Source organism: Hippocampus comes, unplaced genomic scaffold, assembly GCF_001891065.2.
Source record: "Hippocampus comes isolate QL1 unplaced genomic scaffold, H_comes_QL1_v1.1 scaffold620, whole genome shotgun sequence".
NCBI classification, from domain to species: domain Eukaryota; kingdom Metazoa; phylum Chordata; class Actinopteri; order Syngnathiformes; family Syngnathidae; genus Hippocampus; species Hippocampus comes.
In genome coordinates this window covers 125,668-150,433 of record NW_017804841.1, presented here as the reverse complement: position 1 = coordinate 150,433, position 24,766 = coordinate 125,668, and the positions used below count along the sequence as shown (strand labels likewise).

Sequence of the window (24,766 nt, the reverse complement as noted above, 5' to 3'; positions counted from 1 at the left end):
CAGAATTAGCCAAAAGGTTTTTTTTTTCTTTTAATAAAGATTTTTATTTTATGTGTAACATTTGGAGAGTTTTAAGGCAAAATCTTTAACGGTGAAATGTATTAGATTTTTGTTCAACCTCGCACAATTTCTTTCCTTGCTGTTCTCTTAACCAGGTAGACGAATGTTAAAATTCACAACATGTGGACGATCCATGAATCGACTAAAGACATTTCCAAGGTGCATTAAAGTTTTGAGATGGCCAAACTAAATTCCTACGTAGTTTATCGAGTGCATTATCAGTTTATCTTGATATTTCACCTGGAAGCTAACTATACTGAAATTTTGTGATCGGTGTACAGTATCTAATTTAAATTAAAAATTAAATTAAGGGACAACACATTAGGTACAAACTGCATAAACAAACGACAGCAAAAATTTTTTTTATACATATGTAATTTTTTTTTTTTTTGACGCAGCTCTTCTATTAGACGTAATTGGATTGTGTACTTCTAGAAGTGTCCAGTGGGTGCACAGGAATAGTATTGGCTGTATTTTTTGTGTGATTGCTGACGATCTCCTAGTGGCCTCCAGCAGTGAAGACATCCGCTTTGTCTTGAACCTGCAGACCCGCAACTGTGAACGGCTACCGGAATAGCGGCGGCGTTCACGCTGCTCGTCTTTGGAGGTCCTGTCATGAGGGTAACCAAGGCGACCACGTGATCACTCAAACCAATTAAGGCCCCCGGGACTGAGCCTTCAAATTGGGCTCATCTTGTGTGGGGGGATTTTTTTTCCTCGCAAATTGGATCAGGCTGCTTACAGGAGCTTAGCATGACGTACAGCAACTTGGCGAGTTTAGTCATGAGGATCCTTGCAGAAATCCTCCGGGCGAAATCTAAGCAAAGTGAACGCATCGAACTGGGAAGTTTTTGGGGCGCAATGGCGGTGGCTTTGAATGAATAAAATCCTCCTTGGGCTCGACGAGGGCACGGCGAGAATGGTCTGTGATGGATTATTGATGCACCAAAGGGGATTGCCGAAGTTCAAACCGCGACTTGGTTATTAAAAAAAAAAAAAGACCACCAGAAGTTCTCCTTGGATCTAACTGGCTTTTTTTTTTTTTTTTTTTTTTTTAAAGGCCACATCTGGTTGAACAATGGCTTTGATGAAGGTCAAGTTTGATCTGAAAAAGCGTGTGAAGCTCGCCCAGAGCGTGTGGTTTCTGTTCTGGTTCGCCGTCATGGCCGGCGTGCTGGTCTTCAGCATGGGCCTCTTTTTCAAGATCGAGCTGCGGAAGCGCTCGGAGCTAATGGACAATAACGAGAGCCACTTCCTGCCCAACCTTCTCATCGTGATGGGCCTGCTGGCGTGTGGCATCAACGCTTTCGGCGGCAAGGTCTGCTACGACTCTTTGGATCCCTCCAAGTTTGTCAAGTGGAAACCCATGCTCAAGACCTTTCTGATGGGCTGCGTGGTCTTCAACGTTCTACTGGTGGTCACGGCGCTGCTGTGCTTCATCATGCGCATCCCGCTGCAGTTCACGCTGGCCGAGGGGCTACGCAACGGCATGCGCTACTACAAGGACACGGACACGCCGGGACGCTGCTACATGAAGCGGACGCTGGACCTGATGCAGATAGAGTTCCGCTGCTGCGGCAATGACAACTACCGGGACTGGTTCGAGATCCAGTGGGTCAGCAACCGCTACCTGGACTTCAGCGCCAAAGAGGTTAAAGAGTAAGTGGAATTTTCGTATGAATTGAATGTGTCATTTGCGGTGTATTTCGTATCTGGGCCTTCAGTGGAGACTTACGAGACGTCATAATCTAGAGAGGTGCTACATTTATTATTGTACGCATGTCACTGGGGAGTTTTGCTCATCAAAACCTCGAGAGGATGAGTTCAGTATAAGTGGATTTGGGGTGAGGGTAGGTCAGGGCATGTATGTTTTTCTTCCTCGTCCGTTTGAGGATTAGCAGGACAGAAATGGTGACGGCAAATGACGAAGTAGGTGTGGGTTACTGGGCACTTTGGCCAGGGTGCTCGCGGGAGGGGTGGTGATTAAGTGCAGAAAACGATAAGAGGGATCAAAACAGCACAGGGGCAATTCAATTGTCCTCGCGACAATACTAAGTAGATCTGCTGGTAAATGCCAGAACAAGAGCTATTTTTGACCTTGGAAATGACCCCTAACTGCGAGAGGATGTGCAAAATATTGAAATTAGCTGTCGCAGGTGTGTAGCTAATGTTGTGTCCGTTCTTTTAAGTCTTCCCACCATGACTAGTAAATCGCCGGGATTAGCACTTGAAGCATCAGTGTCCTGTCCAATCAGCCCCACTGGGCTCGGGGAAAGCTAATTTGCTGATGTTTTTTTTTACAGCTTTGCAGTTCGATCGAAAAGAACCGAAAGTGATTGTGTTGATGTTTCCGACATGCAGTCGAGGTGGAATGTTGTTCATTCAACATTTTAAGATCTTGGTGGATCCTTTTTAGGGCCCCAAAAGTGGCGCGGTTCTGCGCACTGACCTATATGATGCGTTTCCTGGGTACTCAAAGAGATTTACTCGGTTTGAGTCTGGATTAAGTGTTTCCGACTCTGACCCACAAATGTCAGTCAAGTGTCTGCGGAAAAAGTTCCGGCACTTTGCAACGCGATGTTGACACTGAACTCTTTTCAAGGTTAATCAAGGATGTTCCGAGAACCGATTGTGCTCACTTGTTGCAGTTCAGAGGTGTATAGTGTTGATAATAAATAATGTCCTAACTTTTCAGGTCATAGCTCAAACTTCAAACATTCAGGAAATTATTTTTTGAATGTATGACATAAAACTCTAATCACATTAAAATAAGAATGTAATTCATCTAACATTTTTATTTTATTCGCATACATTGATTGTATTTTTACTGCAAACTAAAAATAATTGCATTTCACACTTTTTACTTGGCGTCCTTAATTGAATGTATTTTTTTTAAATACAGATCACATAAAATGTCTCACATTATTTTAACTTCATTCAAATTGAAATCGATTTTAAAAAAATACAAATAAAAAAATCTGATGAAATATTTACTATTGATATTTTAAGCATAAAATGAAAAAAGACTGAAGCAATGTTATGTTATTGGGCGAACAACACACGATATAATCCTGCAAGGTACACTCTACACGCTAATAAAAGTGTAATATTTGTTTCCTAGCCGCATCGGGAGCAACGTGGACGGCCAGTACCTGATGGACGGTGTGCCCTTCAGCTGTTGTAACCCGGGCTCTCCGCGGCCGTGCATCCAGCAGCAGATGACCAACAACTCGGCGCATTACAGCTACGACCACTACACCGAGGACCTCAACGTGTGGAAGAGCGGCTGCCGCGACGCTCTGCTCTCCTACTACGGCGGCATGATGACCACCATCGGCGCCCTGGTGCTGCTGGTCACCCTGTTAGAGGTCAGGCAATGTAACAATGACACCAGAAGCGGAACCAAACGACCACTCAGCAACGATATTAATATCGGGCCTTCTCATGGAGCTCAATGTGACAAAGAAAATACTAAAAACTCCTCAGTACGACTACTATGTACACAGCGGTGTCAAAAGTCTGGCCTGGGGGCCGTTTGTGTCACTTTTTTTGTTGTTGTTGGCCTGCCAAGTGTTTAAATAATAAAAGTAAACATGCTCCACATCAGAATATAAGAATGCATTTAAATTTGTTTAGGATTCAAAAACACAAAAGAGACGTGTCCCACCCCCCTTCTTCAGTCAAAGTCAAACTATTCTTGGTATAAACATACAATCAATATTCATAAAACAGTGCAGACTGTATGAAGTGTGAGAGGAAAGTATGACGGCAGGACTTCATTGTTGTCATCGCATGGTGCGAGGTGAGCAACATTTGACACAGTTGGTGTTCCCATCGCCCACTTCCTTTTCCTCGTTTGCACTTGCCGGCCCCACTTCCCGAAACAATCTAAAAATAATTCCTCCTTCCCTTCACTATCTCGCATATAAAGAGAATGAATCCCACACCAATCCCTCCTTTTTTTTTTTTTTTTTGTGGCTGCTTTAAATTGACCCCCCCGACTTTTCCTGTCTGAGTTGCAGACACTTTTAGGTACCGTAATATCTTAAATCCAGCAGACAGGAGTTTACTTTAGAAACCTGGATGGAAGGCAAGTCCCAAGAAGGTGATCCAACTTGGAGGAAGCACAGATTGAAAATAGTTATGCAAGTTAACTACGCTGGCACAGATCGTGGACTGATATTATTGACGGTTGACTGGACAGAATATTAGGTGCAGCTGCACATCATTGCAAAAAGGTTACAAGTACACCTCTACCAGGGCCCAAAAAAAAGCCTATTTGGATCAACACCTAATTGCTAGCTTTCATAAATACCTGTTTACATTTTGTCTATATTTGCCATTTTGTTCACTGGAACCACGTTTTCCCCGCCCTGTGACAGATCGCCGTGACAGCGGGCCTGCAATACGTCGACAGTTCGCTGTCCACTCTGGCCAACCCCGAAGACCCGGAGAGCGAGAGCGAGGGCTGGCTCCTCGAGAAGACCGTCAAGGAGACGTTCACCGATATCATGACCAAAATGAAGGCCATGGGCAAAGGCGGTAAAGTCGAGGAAGGGGGCGACGAGGGCGGCGTAGCCACTGTGAGCTGAGTGACCCATTGATTCCCCTCACACCCTGCCAAAACTGACACCGCCACCACGCCCAAACGGAAGTAATGGGACTTGTAAGAGGATTGTTGTTGTTGTTTGGTTGTTGTTTTTTTTTAATTGGCTCATTGCGGGAAATCTACTGTAAATTTGTAGTAAATACAGAGCCGTAGTTTTCCAAGACGGCGTTACGAGTCCACAACATTAGATACACCTCCAGATGAGATCCGACAAAGACATTTGGATGGGGATGGTGGTTACTATGCAACCCCCCCGTCGCAGCAACCCGAGATTCGCAATCCAATTGAAGAGATAAACGATTTATTTTTTTTGTTAATAGGAATATTATACCACAAATGAATTTGGCAGCTAAATATTTTGCCCCCCTCCCCCAAAAGCCCTTCACATCCCCTGTCAGACTTTCATTCGGCCTCTGTATATTTAACAACGGTGTGGCGGTCTTTGTACATAGTGTAGAAACGGCAACGCTGAAGCTTTTTTTTTTTTAAATATATATTTAAATATAATGTAATCTGTTAATATATATATATATATATACACTGTATCAAAATCCATGTAAATGTGTGTATATGGGCTGTGTGTTTAGAAAAACTAATAAAATAAAATAGCGTTTGTGTGAGAAAATGTGGTCGTCTTGTCGTCTTTTGACTTTGCGTCAAGGAGGCCCGAACACACAGCCAGTGCCACAAGGCCCCCGATTAAGTCGACAACCGGATCAAGGCAATTATGCTCTTTACTGCTTTCACATGCACGGACATGGGATGACTCTTCACATGCCCTGATCTAACAATCGTGTGTGTGTATGTGTGTGTGGCAATAAGAATGGTCAGTGTAGTTGTGTGGCACTCTAAAGTTTGTGCTTGTTATTATTTGAACGTAAAACCCACAAATTCTGGTGATTCTGTATTTTTTAATGGACAAAACTATTGGGATGAGTAAAATGTAAAATTTTATTTGGATATAAAAGTCAAGAAATTTGCAGATGCATGCTGTATGAGAACAAATTCAATCCAACAAGTGAAAAGTGAAAGGAAATACACATGCTTTTCCATTCTTTAGCCCTTTTTTAGAGCTATGTCAGCAACGAGACTTTGGAGTGTGTCTTCTTTGCATGGTATTTCAATAGTCTCCAAAGAACATAAAAGCAGGACTGAGTAGATAAGGAGGCTAATCGGATTTGAGATTAGCCTGAGTCCCCTTCAGCCAGGTGAGCGGCTGATGTCCTACCGCGAGCACTTATACGTCACGTACATGCAAGAATCAGGGAGGGGAAGGCACATGGGGAGACGAAAAACAGGGAGTGGATTTGAATTAATGCCGCTATCTGTCTGTCTGTCTGTCTGTCTGTCTGTCTGTCTCTTCGTCTGTTTACAAGTCAAAAACCTAATCGACATAAATGATTGATTATGTACTATTCATTATGAATTAAAATAAATTCTTTTTTATGTTGAATGCAGAATAACCAAATGTTTACAGTGCAGTGTTTATTTTCAGTCAGGTGAAGCTATTGCCCATCACCTTGTTGCTCTGTCGCCCCCTGTAGGTGACTGTAGGGAAGGCACATAAACTTTTGTCCACCCATTTGGTTTAAACAGAAGAAGTTGCTTGCGAGGTCATTTGCTACAATTTCCCGCATGTAGATTTTCTAACACTCACCTTTTTGGTGTTTTCCTCATGTTTGTGTCTTTTTCCACATCTTGATCAGAGATAGTTGCACCCCTCGTCCACAAGAGGGCGTCTTTTTACAAACTGGCACTGATGAAAAACAAAAGTGAAGACATTATTTTTTCATACACAAACACCTGATGGCATTCCAAAGACTTTAACATGAGATGGGCAATTAATATTTTGTCATTTTATCAGAAATATCATCACACCTGTTGAAAAGGCTTTAATCAGCATTTTTTTCTGAAATATAAGTGATTTAGCTATGAAACTATTTTATGTTATTTGGGGAAAAAAACTCATTTGGAGATACATGAGTTTCAAATGGACAAAGGTTTTGCCTTTTGCCTTTGCCGTTGCCTTTCTAGACCTTTGGCGTGTGTCTGTTGGGATTCGCTGCCTTTTATTTACATATATTCCATACTTAATGTTTGCCATTCCAATGACAAACGTAAGACGGACAATCAATCTTTTGGCATTTTATCACAAAATGCCATCAGTTATGTGCACATATGCATGACGGGAGCACACTAGCTTTGAAAAAGGCCTTTCAGAACTGATTAAATTATTCAGCGCGTGCATCATATAATGACGCATGTATGGAGGTATGTATGCATCTTGGCAGCTCCACCGTGATTGACATGTGCTTTGATTTGAAGTATGGTGAGTGGAGGGGTGGGAGTGGGGACGGCAGGGGGTCTCTAGCTGCTTGACCTTCGCCCAAATGGTCAGGAGCACCGCGGCTCTCACAACAACCATCGCGTCTCACTTTACGCCTCGCCCCGGCTGAATAAATATGGCCGATAGAAAGCAAAGCAGCAGAGAGAGCGGGTGAGCGTGAGGCCCGTGACTGGTAGATGTGTGGCGAGCTACTCAGAGGGGCATTGTTGGGGAGCCATGAGAGGACAATGCACAGCCCCCGCCCTGAATACTCGCCATACCAGCTGACCAGCCATTACCATGCTGCCCCGTCACAATTCACACACACAGAGATATAGACAAGGCCGTATCCCACCCGCCAACTGCTACACACACACATACACACACACCCACACACACACGCACACGCGCACACACACACACACACACACACACACACACACACACACACACACACACATTGTCTCACATACGTGTGTGCGTGTGTGATTTACAGCAGGTTATGTTTAGACTCTCGCACCTATCTGTTCCTTCAGCGCTGACATTTCAGGCAGCCACCCAGCAAGAACAAGCGCACACTTCACGCCGCCTTGTTAGTTCAGCAAAGCATCCACCTGGTTGCACAGCCGCAAGATGCCTGGGTGTGCCATCCCACTAGCCTTACTTCCCTGGAAAGAAAACAGAAGATAAAACACATGACGGACACTTGTTGCCTTTCAAACAAAAAAAAAAAAAAAACACTGTCGCTTGGTGGACTATTTACTGTGCTGCGAGGCAAAAACTTAAAATTTCGCATGATTATTGTTAAATGTTCTGTTTATAAATGCCTTTCAGTGTTGTGTGAAGCACATTTGAGTTGCCTTGTCTATCCATCCATCCATCCATCCATGTCAAATATCTAATTCTCAATAATTTGTGGATACATTCTGTTAAATGTAAATTAAAAATACACACTTATTTATGTTGAAGCTGGGGGGGGGGGGACAAGTGTTCTAATTTGTAAAGTAACAGTATGCTAAACGATGTGGCCAGTTAGCCAGCCTTCCAGCTGAACAAGCCGGCTACACGCACGCACGAACGCACGCACGTACGCTCCCGCCCCAGGTCGAACGGGACAGATGAGGTGAAGCAACAGATGCGCATACCTTCACGTTGCCTCGCATGTTTTGTTGTGCGTGCGCGTGCGCGACGCCACGCGGAAGGGAGGGCGGGAGGCGTTTGTAGTATGCGCCGCTCAATGAGGACGAGCACGAGCCTCCACCCCTCAGGCGTTGGCGGCGACGCGCAGCGCGCTCCCCGGAGCCCCACTCGTGCTCACCCGCACTACTGTAATCATATGATACCGAGCCCGGGTCCGCCGCCACCAACTTGTTCGCGGTCCACTTCGAACAACTCTCCCAAGGAACTTTTCCTCCCCCCTCCCTCCATCAAAAACAACTTTAAATCGCTGGGGCTGGTCGAGGAGGGGCTCGCATCATCCGGAGACGAGTCGGGCTCGGAACCGAGCGGGGGGGGGGCGGCTGTGATTTGAAGAGTAGCCGCTTGAGAGACACGCTCGTCGGCCGGAAGACGGTGGTGTCCTGGCATCGCTTTTTGGGGACTTTTTTTTTAACACACCCCACCACTCTTCTACATACTACTTTATATTTAAATCCAAGCAGAGTGCTTTTGCATCGACACTTGAGCCATGGTCGGGGAGACAGAGGTGAAGGAGAGACCCAAGTCCAATCCGGACTACTTAATGCAACTGATGAACGACCGGAAGGTGATGAGTTCATTACCCAACTTCAGCGGCATCTTCACACATCTGGAGCGGCTGCTAGATGAAGGTAAGGTGGTGGGTGGGTGGGGCGTTGACAGGGGTGGGGGGGCTGGGGGGGGGATGCTCGTGCATGTTACTTTTAACAGGCCAAATGTGACATTTTTTTAAGTTTATATCTCGAAAACAGTCCGCCTTTTCTCTGTGCCTTATCAGTTGCACACAAATTCAGAGTGAGCGAGTGAGTGTGTGTGTATCGAGTGAGTTGGTGATGGGAACAAATAGACAGTTGTTAGTCTTTGCCAGTGACCTAATGCGCAGGCTTATGGTGGGAGTGATGCAGCCCAGCCCTGCACTGGAACGACACAACATGTCACTGGGCGACTTCTTCCATTCCTCTTCACGAACGCGCCAATCCTCAAATAATGACATCATTCCGATAGTCATTTTCAATATATATTTTTTTTAACTTGCCGCCCCTGACTTGAGTTTTTCAAAAGCATTTTTTTTTTTTTTTGCAACAGGTCATGTCATTATTTGAAAGAAACACATCAGCGGAAGGCCGAGCGTCTCCGTCTCTCGCACCACATGATAGCGTGACAGCCGCGTTTAGAATCAAAGTGGCCCGTGTTCGGCGCGTTCTGGCTCCGGCCTGAGTTATGTGGACAGGCGCCCAGTCCAGACAGCCGCACACCCTTTAGTCCATTTCAAAGCGATGTGGACTCATGCTCTACTGTACCAACTAATGCTAACTGACTGACAACTGTTCATTTGCGACATGAAACAAACACGAGATGACTTGATGATGAGAGCTTTTTTTTGCTGTAGCCTCTTTCACTTCTCATTTCCCCGCGGCAAAGTGTCGCCGTGACCCAAAAGTGGAGGGTCACAATAGGGTTGGCTAAGGGATTGCAGCTCGCCATCAAGCCTGCTGAGGTCAGACGATATTTGCGCCTCAAGGCAGCCATTGGGTCGTGTTTGTGTACGTGCGTGCGTGCGGTTGGCATGTAAGCACTTATTATTGCGCCGGGGTGTCATTACAGAGGCATTGTGGGCCGCCGGGTCGAGTCTAAACAAACATTACAAGCATGACAGTGTTTTAATGGGGCCTCGGCGCATAAGAGCAGCACGTGTTTTCAAAATGAGCAATCCTTTCGGTCCAGTTTCGTTATTGGGTCACAGTGACCTCCCGAGCATATTTAGTGGGTTAAAAGGGAACAGCATGTGTCAACATAGCAGGAGAAATTGTCAGCGATGTCTCATGACTCTCTCCTTTCTTGTCCGGCAGAGATCGGGCGGGTACGCAAGGACATGTACAACGACACGGTGAACGGAGGCATGTTCAACGGACGCGACATGGAGGAGCTGCCCGAAGCCATCGGACCGGTGGCCCAGCTGCAGGAGAAGCTCTACGTGCCGGTCAAAGAGTACCCCGATGTGAGTGGGGGCCAGTGTGTGACCTTCGAACCGCTTTGCCAACTGTTTATTTTTCGCCCTTGGACACTTTTATCTCCTGGCGGTGGCGGGAGGGAGGGTAAAAAGTCAGTTGGGCCTCACTAGCCGCGTCAAAGCCCGAATGAAAACCCGTAAGGCCATTTTAGCCGATTAGAAGCCAAATTAAAAAAATATATATACTTTTCCAAGAAAAAAACTACACATTCAAACACAATGGTCAAGTGCGTTCATGGTGCCTAAACTGTGAAGTCATATGACGGAGAAGATTCACATGCCAGAAAAAAGAGAAATTAAGCAATTCCGAAAGTCATCGTGCTAATAGGAAACGAGGGCGTAAACTGTTATGTCATGTTCGGAAGGCAATTTCATTCCTGGAATAATGAGAAACAAATGATTTCTTAAGACCATTGTTTTGTTTTGTTTTTTTTAACTCATCCTGCCAATATGAATTGATCTGTGATGTCACACAAAAGAGACAATTTACATGCTAAGCGGTTTCTAAATCGTTGCACCAATAGAGAATGAGGTCATCAACTGTGATGTCACACATCGGACATAAATTAGTTGTTGGAATAATACACAATGAACAATTGTGAAAAAAAAAACACAAATGCTGGAAACCAATTAACTGCATGCCAAAAAATGATCAGGATCAAATTACAGTATTAGTTTCGCCAGTTTTGTTTACTGATAAAGGCTGATTATTCATGCAGCTTTAATCAGCGTGATGCCATCGCTCATCCATATTTATCGGCACTTAAAAAGGTGGATTAAGTCCCCCCCCCCCCGCCCTAAATATAAGACCCTATGAAGCGTGGGTGCATCCAGTACATCCTCGCGACTGCTGCCAAGTACAGTTAAGTACTTCAATATGAGTGTTGTTTATCCAGATTGAAGGGCTCACATGATTTTTTTTTTTGGGGGGAGGGGGGCAATATTTATTGTTTTTTTTTCTTTCTTTTTTTTTTTTTTAATCCCCTACCCTTCACCTCCCCTCCGCCAGCACCACCACGCATCAGCTCGCCAATCAGCCGGCACAATGACATGCTGTCCTCACTCACGTGACGGCGGGGCAAACGCTTGAGATCAAGGTTAAATTTAGAGGAGCCGTTTGGACTCTATTAGTGCGTGGGCACCCTTGTGAGTCAGAGGTCAGCGTGCCATCGACGTGTCGCTACTGAGAAAGTATTGTGTGTATGTGTGAGATGAGGGTGCACACATACACTCACTCACACACACACACACACGCACGCACACACACACACACACACACACACACACACACACACACACACACACACACACACACACACACACGGGGCAGCTGTCTTGTTAATCACTCAGTCCCCGTGACAGATAAGGTTAAGCGAGTGGCGGCGTCCTCTCATGCCGCCAAGCGCCCCCTTATAATGATCTATTTTTGGTCTGGCTTGGTAACGCAAACGCATCACACAAGCACACCGCCGACCCCAAATGAGCTCGAGTCATATGTGACCCCCCCTTTGCGTATGATATTTTTATTCTTTTTCCTCGCTTGCACAGTTCAACTTCGTCGGGAGGATCTTGGGCCCGCGCGGACTGACCGCCAAACAGCTGGAGGCGGAGACCGGCTGCAAGATCATGGTGCGCGGGAAAGGCTCGATGCGGGACAAGAAGAAGGTACCCGCCACTCTTTCACATGCTCCAGGGTGGTTTGCGGATCTGGTTTTATTGCATTGACTAAAAGGCCTCGCCTGTCAAAAGAGCTGTAAGGGACCGTTGTGGCGCCAGGGCTCCCCCTTGAGTCGTGAAGTGTCATTTAATTGCAGTAAGCCCACAGAACCTGAAAAAAAAGCCTGGCCAGTGAACCTAAGTGCTAAGAGGATACGTCATTGTTCATTCTTCTCTGTCATTGGACTCTGAATAGTACAGACGAGCGAAAAACCCGCAAATAATTGACAACCAACTCCCCTAAAAATCGATGCAATTGTCTATATTCATCATTTAAATCGTGAGTAGATCATTAACAGTGATTGCCAACATTAACCTTCAAAATAAATGGTATCTAGATGATTTTATTTTGAAATAAATCCACCAGGCATGCGGTTGTCCGTGTACAATATTCACCCTAACTTCCACTAAGAACCCAGGCTTAACCTTTGCTCCTCCCCTTGCCAGCCCCTAACAAAGCTTGCCTCTTATTCGAGATGTATCACGTCGAAATACTTCCGTGACACTTGCCAATTTTGACAGCGCTTTGGCAGAAAATAGATGCATTTGTGAATAGCGAACTGCGACTATACAATGTAGTACTGAATACAAAAGCATATCTGGCTCACAGTTCTGAGATTTGGATTTGGAATGTGGACCACCATTTTGCTGCGTGGAGTTAGCATGTTCTTCCCGAGCTTGCGTGGGTTTGCCAAATTCCAGAAACATGCATGTTCGGTTCAGTGAGGCCTCCAGATTGTCGATCGATAGATGTGAATCTGAGTGGATGTTCGTCTATTTGTATTTGTGTGTTGTTGTTTTTTTTTTTAAGGATCGATTAAGGAAAAGTTGTGAAACGTCCTTTTCAGAAGCTAAAGAATCCAATGAATGTGCTCAACACTAACACAATGTTTCTGCTTGTCCTTAATCGATGGCAGGAATGTGTGCACGCATTGTTAAATTACATTTACTGAAAGGAGTCACTTACTAAAACATGCGCCCCCACGCCCCCACCGTCCCGCCAGGAGATGCGACGCGTCATTTACTTTCAATTGATGGCCAGCGAACGAAGATTGTGACCGCTAAACAGAACACGCCTCCTCATGAATCATTGCGTGAATTTCCTAAAAGGAACTCCTTATTAAATTGGCACTAAAGAACAGTTTTGCCTCAGAGCTAGCCGAAGCAACAGCTGTAACACTCATTAAAATTTTAATAAACCAGTGTACATGAATTCAAATGCATTACGTTCAAGGTTAAAATGACAAATTTCTGGGTGGCGTTACGTTCATCAGAGCAATAGTGACCGAGCGAGGCCTCACTTCCTGTTTTCTCAGGAAGTACTGTGCCTTTGGCGCGCTCAAAATAATTGTAATGAGTCGTGTCAGGAGATGTCCAGACATCACAAGTCATGATTGCGTAATAGATGGATGTCAGAATTGGGCGAAAGTAAAAAAAAAAAAAAAAAAAATTCAATGAAATTGGAAGTTGCCTTCAGGGACTGTCTGAAATCATAGCTTTCCTCGCACTGTCTGTCTCTCTAGTTCTCTATCTGCAGAATGTAGTGAAGGGTTACCATGTGACTGTGTGAAATCAGAACTTTTTCTCACATCGCCGACCTCTCTCGAAAGACTGATCGGGCGTAGCCTTCAGAAGCTATCCCAAATCAAAGACTTCCTCACACTGTCTGTCAGTCTGGCTATTTGATCCAGAATCAAATCAAGCGCTGCCTTCAGGGACAATCTGAAATCACCGTTTCCCCCCCACAATATATATTTCTATATTTTAACAGAATGTAATCAGGCATTGGCTTTCGGGGCTGTTTGAAATCATATAGCTTTCCGCACTATTCATCGATCTATCGATCCATATATCTCTCTATTCTACACCAGCCACAATGTGTTTTTCGTTTCTTTCCTTGTCCCGCTGCTTAGTCCATCTGTCTTTCCTTCTTCTCCCCTGGTGTCTCCTCGCGTTGGATGGCTCCAGCTTTGCAAACGGCAAGTGGAGTGAGTCCAGCATTCCATGCAACGCCCCCCACCCACCCCTCTCTCTCTCTCTCTCTCTCTCTCTCTCTCTCTCTCTCTCTCTCTCTCTCTCTCTCTTTCGAACATTCCCTACCCCGCACACCCTCTGAGAGAGACGCACACACAGAGGAAGGAAAACAGAGACACAGTAGGAGAAGGGGGGGGGCGAGAGAAAGATGTTGACTTTTAGTGCTCTTCAAAACGATACATCTCACTTGACAAAACATTTCACCGAGTGGGCCGCCTCTCACCCCCGCCTGCACGCCCCACACTGCGACGGACGCTTTCGTAACTCCGTTTTCCGCCAGCGTGTGGTTGCATCAAATATTAATCTTCTATTACTTTTTTTTTTCCTTGGGGAGTTATGAAATATGAACTAGAGCCGAGACGCTAAAATTGCTCACGATTCCTTGCCTGTGGGCAGGATCGATGGCACGCTGTCGCGCCAATGTTTCGCTTGGCCTTGTTTATCAATGGGTTACTTTCTGCAGTGTCATGCCGTGCAACGCACGGCCCACGGGTAGGTTGGACCCAATTCCAAGTGACGCCGGGATTTACCATTTTATGATCACAATACAATAACCCTCCACCCATTCGCTGACGCGTCTACTTCCAGTTTCCTCTGTAGAGCCAAACTAGCCACTAGCGGAAAAAACTCCTGATAGCCAACCGGCTTAACAGCCAACAGCAGCGTGATGGAAGATTCCAATAGAGGCCCGACAAGCGGCCAAGGTTCTTTGTGGGGGTTGATGCCGGAGAAAGCAGCGTGGTAAAGTTACCAAGATGACGCTGAGAAAGCTTCCGATTGTTATTGGCAGTGGGAGAAGGTGGTGAACAGCTGATCAAATGCAAACACCTACCCGCCCAACGCATGGTACAGTAAGAGTCCTTTGCGAAACAATGAGCACATCCGGTCATGTCAAGGTCAAGTCTCCTGTGACAGAATGTACAGAGTAGCTTCATTGTTGCAAACGGTGGACTGAGATAAAGGACAAATAATGACGTGTCGCAACGATTGTGAGTTGTCAGAAAATTGCGGGAAGGTTTGGTGATTCGGGGAGTTTGAGAAAGTTGCGCAACTCCATGACAAGTTATTTCTTGTATCAAGTTTCCTTTGTTCTCTGGAATTACCGGTATGTCATTATCAACTCCTTTCTATTGTAGAATTTTATGTTGATTGCTCATCTTTGAACTATTTACTGGGAATCACAGTTTATTCTTCTTATGGATCTCATCTCTTCTTGGTAGAATCCAGTGTAAAATATTGATGAGGTTTTAAGGAATTGAAATGAGAAGGTTGACGCTTGTAAATTTAATTTCAATACGTCCCTGACACCAGTTTCACCGATCGACGCAAAATTGGGCGTACATGTTTCTCGTGGCAAGTCTCACTTAAAATGGGTCACATTGCCCTGCAACATAACAGGAGGATTAAAAAAAAAAAAAACTCCCCACAGCACATTACATGTCACTCGTAGGGTGTGAATGGGAAAAGGCCCACGCCGCGCATACTAACCGAGTGTGCTTGTTGTTCTCCTCCCTGCAGGAGGAGATGAACCGAGGCAAGCCCAACTGGGAGCACCTGAGCGAGGACCTTCATGTCCTGATCACGGTGGAGGACACGCACAACCGCGCTAAGATCAAGCTGCAGCGGGCTATCAACGAAGTCAAGAAACTCCTCATCCCCGCTGTGAGTATCCCAAAAGAAACGGGGATGAGAGTTTAGCATTTTGGTATGCACGGAAGGGCGGGGGGTGGGGGGGGGCTGTAGCGGATTGTCGGTCCAAAAGTGTGTGTGTGTGTGTGTGTGTGTGTGAGTATGTGTAAGGGGTTAGGGTAATTAGGGAACATGCACAAAAAGGGGTTGCCACGGCAACGCCGGGTTGTTTGAAAGGCTGCACGAATGAATGGCAAGTCTGTTCACTCGTCCTCCCCACTCCATCACTCCTTTCACTCGTTCACAACTCACTTCATTCCCAACGACCGGCTACAATATTACCCCCCCCCCACTTTTTTTTTCCCGTCATCGTTGTTGTCCGTGCACAAGGGCACATTTTGATTGGACTCCTCAGCATGGCTCACATTCTCCGGCGCCACCTACAATACATCTCGCCCTCCCTCTGGTGTGGAAAATTGTGCACACCCCCCCCCCCACACACACACACATAAGTGTATATTGTGAAATCACAAAGCTGCTTCCGCTTGCAACAACTGGGTCAGAAAGAAAAGACCAGCGGGGGTTGGGGGGCGGGGGATTCTATTGCAGCCGGGCCGAAAAGGTTACGGCCGTCAGGCGTCGTGGTCATCGGAAGCGGCAGCACCTGTTCATTCCATGGCAGTGCTCATGGGCAGTGCGCTCCGGCTCATGATACGTGTTGGCTTCACCCGCACAACTTTGCCTTGATGCAGTAAATCAGACAAGCTTCTCAGCGGCTAGTAACTGGAGCTAAGGTGCAACTAGCTTGTTGGACACGGAATAGTACAGACCGGGTGGTGTTGGTATGCTAGGGCGTGTGGGTGCCACGTGTTTCGCTGTTTGCAGTCTCCGACGATGACAGAACGTTGACTTGCAGACTCTTTTGGGCCAGTTGACGTCAACGTGTGTGATGTTCGGAGTTTTTCTTTTGTGAGAGTGAGAAGCAGCAGTGAGGCGGAAACCACAACAGCCAGCTCGCCGATATCTGCTTCCAACGTCAACAAATAAGTCAATGTTTTACCTCACATGATGAGGAAAGCGCAAATATGCTGCACTTAAACTACACTGCTGCACTTCCACTGTCACAACCTGACCCGTCTTTCTCAACCATTCTGAGATGACCGCACAGATTCCTTGCCCTTCGACCTTGACACTGACGTTGATTGAGATCGCGTGTGCCTTTGTGTAGGCTGAAGGTGAGGACAACTTGAAGAAAGTGCAGCTGATGGAGTTGGCCATCCTCAATGGAACCTACAGAGACGCTACTGTCAAGACACGTAAGGATCACAGCACAGGATGGGAGGGGCCTTTGCACAGGAGACCACTGTATATACAAACAATGGCTCTGTTTCTTGTAACATAGACTGTTTGTCCCTTCTTCGTCCCCTGTCCATTGTGTATACGCTTATGTGTGTGGGGGGCGCACACACAATCATTGTGCATCTTGTGTTCGTGTGTGTCCGGCAGCCACCGCCGGCTTCCCACTCGGCACCCCGCAGGCCCCTCGCATCATCACCGGCCCCACGCCCGTCCTGCCGCCCACCCTGCGCAATCCCGCCCCCGTGACCACGCCGACCCTCATGCCTCTGATCCGCCAGATCCAGAGCTCCGCCCTGGTGCCGGGCGGCAACCCGCATCCGGCGCTGGTGCCGCAGGGACCCGAGTCGGGGATCATCTACACGCCCTATGAGTACCCCTACACATTGACGCCCTCCATATTGGAATACCCCATCGACTCGACCGGCGTATTAGGTAAATAAACGCTCCGGCTCATCATGCTCCTACATGGACAATGGATGTATTATGAGATCTGGATGCTTGGTTCAAGGCATCAACTCAAACATTTAGTCAATGACATGCATGCAGAAATTGCACTTTGCTCTAATATACGCTCTGCCGTAAATTTCAGCTTTACAGATGCCACGTATGCCCTACAGTGGGTTGTGGACATCTATTGCGTGCACATATGGTGGTAGAAGATGTCATAGGAAAGGGATTTACAGCTACCATTTGAGGTGTGGCATGCATTTGTTCACCGGTGAAAGCTTTATCTTTAAATGCCACCGTTAACGTCGGCTTTACAGATGCCACGTCTGCTCTTGAGGCATTGTGTGTTGCAGCATTTTTTAATTCAAGGGGCAGCCCGTTCTCTTGAAACTCCGCTGTGAACTTCAGCTATACAGGTGCCGTGCATGCTCTGAAGGCGGTGTGTGTATTTTGTCATGAATTTGAGCTTTAGAGAAGCCAGATTTGCACTGCATTTGATTCCTCCGCTTATAATGTCACTCAACTTGATCAATGGCAAGAGATGACGATGGGTGATGGCGGGCCATCAGTGTCCAGCTCTCGTAATACATCCGTTCACGTGTAACCCTGCATGCAGAAGCTCATCGTCGGGCTAATAGTCCCTTCGTCCTGTGTTTTCGCAGGTATGGCTTTCCCAACCAAAGGCTAAGCGATTAGCTATCCATCTTAGCGCACATGGACTGGCTTGCAGAGACCCCCCTCTCCCCCAACCTCCCCGCCTTCCTGAACCAACACCCCAACCCCACCTCCCCCTTCTCTCTAAATGCTTCCAGTATGCTACGGAGCAAAGGCTCGCAGCTCGCTCACACTGTAGGACGACAGATCCCTCGCGCTATAGTCGAGTATCCATGGCTTCTTCTCGTTCGTGACATTCTATTAGCTGACTAGCGTGGTGGTGTGACACCTTCAATTCTAACCTTTTCTTTAAAACAAAAAAAGTATATCTATAGTTCCACTTGTAATTTTTAACACTTTTGTTCTAGTGTAGATGTTCTAGCGCGCTGTTCGTGATTTAATATGTTTTTTTAAAAGCAATTTTATTGATTCCAGTGCCTCACCAGCGTGATTTTGAAGCTATTAGTGAAGCTTTTTTTTTTTTTTTTTTTTTTTTTTTTTTAAATAGGAAGTAGCGGTTTGGATTAATCTTTAGAGAACAGAAGATCACAACACGACATGATTCTGTCCTTTGAATGGTTTAACCCTCCTGTTATGGATGAACACTTATCTCTTGTGTTTGAGGTGAAATAAGGAGGGAATGTGTATGTGTGACCTGAAATACAGTAGACAATGAGTGTACTGGATAATATTTGCAAGGAAAAGAGTTAGCCATTTCTGCCATCTCCCTTTTAGCCCGTTGCGTCGCTGCCGGGTCGATATATTTGATGGCGCATGCATGGAAGGGGAGGGGTTTGCAAATTATTTTTCTAATATATAAGAAAAATGATGAAAAGACTTGCGGAAGACTGATCTAAATCTCTAATCGTGAAAAGTCCAATGCAATAAAAATATATATTTAAAAAAAAATAAAGAATTAAGACCAGCATAAGAAGTTTGATCAGAATTTTTTTAGATTAAAAAAAAAAAAAAACTGCTGTTATTTAATTCTTACCAACAACGTGACTCGCTCTGTGTTTAATCAACGTATTATAAAATCGTATTATATATTTTACATTTATTTTTTTTGGACACAGAATAGAAAAAAACACACCTAGAGAAGTAAAATTTTAATCTAAATTTACCAAATAAAACCAAAATGTAGATTTTCCAAGTGATCAGTTGCACCCACAGCATATACCGGCAGTTTTGTGCACGTTGTCAATTCCCCCGGAAGTGGCCGCTGACGTGTGATGTGTCTTCTTCTGATGAGTAACCTTCTGTGTTCTGTTTTGGCCAACGTCGTCGCGCTTGTTAGCAGGTGCCATGACCGCTAAGGTACGCCGCCAAGACAAGAGAATCCATCCTTACCAAAGGGTAGTGACCACAGACAGAGGTTAGTTAGCTCACCAGCCACTTTATGTGTACGTGTGCGTGTGCGTGTTGTGCATGCAGACCAAGGGACCAGTGTATGTGCGTGTGTCTTAGCATGGCATGCCCAGCTCGGTGTCAAATGTGAAAACAGTCTTGTTGCAGTAAGGGTGAAATTATGGGAGGAGCCATGTCAAGAGGGAGGGCACGATGGGGGGTGGGGGGGGGGTGCGCGCGCTTATCTCTTATTCGATAACCAGGGCGGCCAATTTCAATTAGAGTGAATCACTCCATTCATGTGACTCCCTTCCTTGTGACTCCTGGACTTGGAGTCCCCCCCCTTTTTTTATGCTACTTCTTACTACCCAGCACGTCCGATGGGAACCTTTTATTTATACCTGATTTCATTCCACTCGTTCCCGCATTTCTTTGTTGGTGATCAAAAGTGTTGTGCCCGATGACTACACGCCACTTAGTCCCATTTTACTACTAAAACACAGCGTGTGATGACTACTGAAGTCTGTGTTCCAAGCTCTTTTTTTTTTTGTATGAAATACTGTTTTTTTTTTTGTGGTCTTACCAGTCGCCCACTGGACTTTATCATTGGGACTGTTTACATCTTTCATATTATATTACCTAGCCAGAGTGGTGCTGTTGCCATGTATTTAGCTGCAAAAGAGAAAAAGAAAAATACATTTGTATATAGGGATTTTAAAGTGCTTATATGAAGCTAATGGAACAAAATCGCTTGAAAATATTAGTGGTTTTTTTTTCCTTTTTTTTTTTTTTACGGTATGCTTTTTATAGAAAAAGTGTCTCCATGTAAAACTTTTATTCCGAGTGTGTAGCTCCTACTGTTCCCTGGAAGGCAGCGTTGTTGCTCTTGTGTGTGTGTGTTTTTTTTTTGTTGTGTTTTGATTGTGTTGTTGTTTTTAAATATGAGGTGACCTTCTCAATGCACAGGCCTCATGACTGTTTTATGCAATATAGACATGGACTAGCTAGCTGCAATATGTATGTGTGTGAGCAGTGGTGCTCCTGTTGTACAAAACAAGCAAAAAAAAAAAAAAAAAAAAAAAAAAAAAAAAAAAAGCACTAAAAAAGGCAATAAAGACGACTATTGAGAACAAAATAAATCTCCAAAGACAAACTAAAGAGCTCTAAATTCTTGAAGTTAGGCTGTCTATTTTGAATTGTTTCCTCTAAAAACAAACAAACAAATCACCATCTTTTAACCTCTCATTGCTGTCTCTTACTATGGCACCTCTCTGCTCACAGTAGCCATTAGCCGCTCTGCTAATACTTCCTAGCCAATGGAGCAAAGCATAATCAATATTAATAAGAATCAGTCAACCTTACTCGCAAATCTAGCTGCTTACAACGAGAGGGTCACGCTCTCACCCACATGAAACCATGCCGTCTGTCCGTGCTTACCCAAAGCGCACGTGGTGTGAAATCTGCAACGAGCAACCACACGGACAACTGACATGCCACAATCACAAAGATGTAATTTTTTTTTTTCAATGGCAACCGATGCGTACATGTCCAGTCACATCTACATCCAATATATTTCCCCCGCGTACACTTTGGGTAACCACAGCGTCTCCTCCTCTGCCTCATGGTTTCACCGTCTGGTAGCATGAGTAGCGACATGGTAGCGGCGGTCACATGACGCGAGGGGCGGCCAAGCATCCGCCCCCGGCACCATGTGCAACCGCCGTAGGGAGAAAAAAAATGCCTTGTTGTCATCCCGACGCCACTAGCTGAAACTAATCTCTCTTCTATCTTTTGTTTTTCTTTTTATGTCCCCTTCTGTGTGCCCTCTTTTTTTTTTCCGCTTCCTTTCCTGGTCTGTCTGTGTCCTGTCTAACTCTAGCTGCCACGGCAACTAACCCATGACACCTTTTCCACTGATGACCCCCCCCCCAGACCCCCACCCCACCCGTCTCATTGGCCAAATGCCCCCCGCCCCTTCCCGGCCTTGCCACTCTCCTCCCCTTCCCTCCGCGCCCCGCCCCTTCCCAACCCTACCCGGCTCAGCCAACCAGAGGCCGGCGCCGGGAGCGACCCTTCCATCTAACCAGCAGCGGATGGCGGCTGCAGTGCCGATAACCCAGCAGGGACGGCTGCCATCGAACTTTTAGTCCACGTGCCTTCCTCTCGCATATCGCCCACTGTCGCCATTGCAGGGGGGTGTCCAAACGAGCTCCTGCATAAGCAATAATTACTACTCAACTACTGAAGATGCTAATTGTTCTCACCCGGCCCTCAAACCGTCCACAGAGAGAGGTGTTGATATGATGCATTCTACTTCATTTCAACGAGCAACCAACTGCTAACATATTAGCATTTTGTTAGCATTAAGCATCTTTGTTGGGTGATAAAAATACCCAACCACGGAAGTCCTCATTAGAAACAGCGTCATCCCAAGGGAGTTCTCATACAAATCTGAAAACAAGCTGAAAAGCATGTTAGCATTTTTTCAATTCTCATTTTTACGGTGTGCTACTACAAGCCGGGATGTCAAATCCCTATTGATCCGTCGCAGTGCGTTTTGTACTCCGGTTGCTAACTTGCGATACTTGAGCTATACAACAGTTAACGTGTTAGCATTTAATAGCATATAAATAGAACCTGACTACAGAGTGAGATGTCAAAAACTTGCTAACCAGCCTCAGCCCTTTCTGTACTCATGGTGCTATCTTGCTATATGTTAGCGTGCTAGCATTTTATCAGTCTTTCTTACAAATAGCACCTGACTTCAGTTAAAACAGTTTCGCGGGGGGCTCATTTGATTTTATTTTATGAATCCTTCCTTCCTAAAAAACAAAACAAAAAAAAACCCAAAAAAAACCACAAAACTGAATAATTATGGAAATCAAAGCCTGAAATCGCACTCGTTTTCTTTTAAATGTCACTAACGTTTTAAAGAGTGCCTTTAATGAATTTTGTGCTTCCAATAACCTCGTCAAGTGAAGTAAAATGCCAAGGCGGATCCTCTCTCGCCGCAGAAAAGAAAGTGAGATCCAAAAAGGCCAAAGTATCACAGCCATCGGGTCAAGCGTTCTGATGCTTCTTCCGCGAGCCTGTGATTCAATACGCGGTGTTTAAATGCCACTACACGCACATGAAGGGAAGTTTGCACAACAACTGAACAAAAGTGCCTTGAAAAAAAATAATAATAAATCACCAGAAGTACATTTTTATTGGAATTTACCTCTTCCCGTTTAACTGCCCAATCCCTGTCCAAGTGCCACACAGTATTAAGCACTGATCTATATAAGATGTCTTTTTATGTATGTGTGACGATAGAACACTGTTTTTGTCATAACTAGCCCGCACAAACTATATTAACGAGCACGTGCAACACAGCCAACTGAGGCCTTGGTATCAAACATCGTGGGGTCGTAACACCTGTAACGAGTTTATATGTATTTTTATATGCCATTTTGTACATTAAATGACCTTTTCAGAGTTGATGCCTTACTATACACATCCATGCAACAGTGTGTCCTGAAATACTGGAGATGTTTGGCGTGTTAACTGGAGCCTCGGAGATGAGCGCCACCGCTTGCCTCTTGTGCCTTGATTTGATTTGAAGGTCTTTTTGACAATTAACAGTGTAGTTCCACATTAATCTGCCCTTCAGCGGGCCACTGTATAGGCTTTACTAAACTTTTCTGTGTTTAACCACTTAATTGTATCTGTCTATATGCTTTGTTGAGAGGGGTTCTTTAAAAAAAAAAAAAAAAAGGAAAAAGAGGGCAACGGGAATGATGAACTCTTTAACATTGTCAGTGGGAATAACGTTGTAATCATTAAACTCTTTGTGGTAAAAACTAACTAACTTTGTTGCTTCTCTCACTCTCTCTGTAGCACTTAATTATGCAAATAGGCTTCCTTTCTGCATACTAATCATCAAAAACAAGGCCTTTTCACACACGCACACACACTAAAAAAAAACCACACCCCTTTTAGATGAAATGCAGGGAAAAGGCCACAAATGTTCCATCCCACTTCCCCCCCTTTTGCCTGTCTTCTCACCATCCTGTCTCCCACTTGAGGAGGGCATTACACATATTTGTGCAATAAGAGAGAACAAAACACACCCGGCTCGCCATGGTTTCTCCAAGGCACGCACATGCATTCTAAGGAGGCGGGGGCCGGTGAGGGTGTCAGGTTTGGAGGTCTAAATGTCGGGGGAATATAAGGGAAATTGATTGCGCAAGCTCGCCCTAAAACATCTGCGCAGGATCACGGCGAATAGTGCAACTCCTACAACAACAGCCGGTCCAGCGACTCCAGACGAAGACAACTTTAAGGAAATGCGAGCATCAGGAGTAGAAAGATTTCATGTATGGTACCCTGACAGCGGAGGGCGAACCCCTGATTAATCTTTTGAGGATGAGACCTACATCACACACAAGACGATTAGTGGAGCTGAATTTTTAGGGCGAGTCATCCAACTTTGCCGACAACACAAAAAAATGACGATAATTCATGTGATTAATGTCGCCAAGCTGTCGAGTTTAAGTTCTTAAAATTTGGCTGCCAGGGACAAAATCTCTGGTAGTTTTTGAAGCCGAAATTGCCATAAAATAAAAATAAAATCGGCAGACTTCCTGCATCTTTTCAGGCAAGGCTTTTGAAGACTATTTTGTTGGTCTTTTCTTTTGGAATTTTTTCTAAAATTCCCAGGATCTGAAATGGTCAAAGTGACCGTAAAATGACTAAATGGCAGTCTTCCTGTCATTTCATACATTTTCTTGTGGGGCTAAATATGATAAACATGTCTACCAAATTTCATGTTGGCCTTGGATCGGGGGCTAAATTTTCCAAAATTCCAAAGGCTTGAATTGGCCAAAATGAGCCAAATATCAGTGCTTTGATCCAAAATGGCCGACTTTGTGTGCCTCTAGAGACTTTTTTGTGGCTCCACGTATAATTGAAATGTCTACCAAATTTCATGTTGCTTAGAGAACCTCTATTTTCAAAAAGTTCCCTTACCAAACAAAAAAATTTGATTGCTTTTTTTTTGGGGGGGGGGGAGGTATGGGAAAGCCCTCAAAGCTCAAAGGAGGACGAAGAAACTCCAAATTTCAAGAGGGGCCTTCTTGGCACAGGGTGCTCGGGCCCCTCGACATAAAAATATAGTCACATCACGCGCGCTTCAAACAAAGTTTCCCTTTAAATCCCAAAGTTAAACAACAACACAGCGTTTTTCCACGGTGAATGCAGCCATGGGTGGCTCATTCGTCCTCTGCCTGCCCTTCCTGCTTTCATTGTGGAGTTTTTGTTGGGGTGGGTGCTGAAGAGGGGGGTGGCGGGGGCTTGATATTGAACTTCAGGCTTGGAGTTGAGCCTGCTTCACCCC

At 45.3% G+C, this 24,766-nt stretch overlaps 2 protein-coding genes and 1 long non-coding RNA gene across 9 annotated transcripts in view; 2 read left to right on the top strand and 1 right to left on the bottom strand.

Annotated features, from left to right (window-relative positions):
• The first annotated feature begins 29 nt into the window (after positions 1–29).
• On the top strand, positions 30–5,190 carry prph2a (peripherin 2a (retinal degeneration, slow)). Its single transcript, XM_019870855.1, has 3 exons — positions 30–1,719; positions 3,182–3,428; positions 4,443–5,190. The coding sequence occupies exons 1-3, from the start codon at positions 1,139–1,141 to the stop codon at positions 4,650–4,652; spliced, it is 1,038 nt and encodes a 345-aa protein (XP_019726414.1). The 5' UTR covers positions 30–1,138; the 3' UTR covers positions 4,653–5,190.
• Positions 3,335–24,766, bottom strand: part of LOC109516635 (uncharacterized) — a 25,578-nt gene continuing 4,146 nt past the window's right edge. Inside the window, exons 3-6 of one of the 3 annotated variants that reach the window (XR_002168373.1) lie at positions 19,223–19,387; positions 7,516–7,663; positions 6,327–6,425; positions 3,335–3,419 (exon numbers count right to left, since the gene is read on the bottom strand). This is a non-coding gene — a long non-coding RNA (uncharacterized LOC109516635). Of the gene's footprint in view, positions 3,420–5,624; positions 5,906–6,326; positions 6,426–7,515; positions 7,664–19,222; positions 19,388–24,766 lie in introns of those variants that run through there. The other 2 variants (XR_002168374.1, XR_002168376.1) reach the window with 2 other exon arrangements.
• On the top strand, positions 8,683–23,235 carry qki2 (QKI, KH domain containing, RNA binding 2). Of its 5 annotated transcripts, none has more exons than XM_019870817.1 (9): positions 8,683–8,824; positions 10,043–10,191; positions 11,752–11,868; positions 15,472–15,615; positions 16,811–16,898; positions 17,089–17,373; positions 18,027–18,050; positions 19,343–19,417; positions 21,269–23,235. In XM_019870817.1, the coding sequence occupies exons 1-9, from the start codon at positions 8,683–8,685 to the stop codon at positions 21,289–21,291; spliced, it is 1,047 nt and encodes a 348-aa protein (XP_019726376.1). In that variant the 3' UTR covers positions 21,292–23,235. The 5 variants fall into 5 exon arrangements, with proteins under 5 accessions (XP_019726376.1, XP_019726366.1, XP_019726392.1 ...); XM_019870807.1 differs by having other exon boundaries at positions 19,340–19,417; XM_019870833.1 differs by lacking the exon at positions 18,027–18,050.

What these genes read in the sequence shown, in the direction of transcription:
- qki2 (XM_019870807.1), top strand. Translation starts at nt 8,683, where the DNA reads ATGGTCGGGGAGACAGAGGTGAAGGAGAGACCCAAGTCCAATCCGGAC. An exon ending in GGAGCGGCTGCTAGATGAAG is followed by an intron (nt 8,825 to 10,042) that starts GTAAGGTGGTGG and finishes CTTGTCCGGCAG; the next exon opens with AGATCGGGCGGGTACGCAAG. An exon ending in TTCGTCCTGTGTTTTCGCAG is followed by an intron (nt 18,051 to 19,339) that starts GTATGGCTTTCC and finishes CGCGCTTGTTAG; the next exon opens with CAGGTGCCATGACCGCTAAG.
- prph2a (XM_019870855.1), top strand. Translation starts at nt 1,139, where the DNA reads ATGGCTTTGATGAAGGTCAAGTTTGATCTGAAAAAGCGTGTGAAGCTC. An exon ending in AGCGCCAAAGAGGTTAAAGA is followed by an intron (nt 1,720 to 3,181) that starts GTAAGTGGAATT and finishes TTTGTTTCCTAG; the next exon opens with CCGCATCGGGAGCAACGTGG. An exon ending in TGCTGGTCACCCTGTTAGAG is followed by an intron (nt 3,429 to 4,442) that starts GTCAGGCAATGT and finishes GCCCTGTGACAG; the next exon opens with ATCGCCGTGACAGCGGGCCT.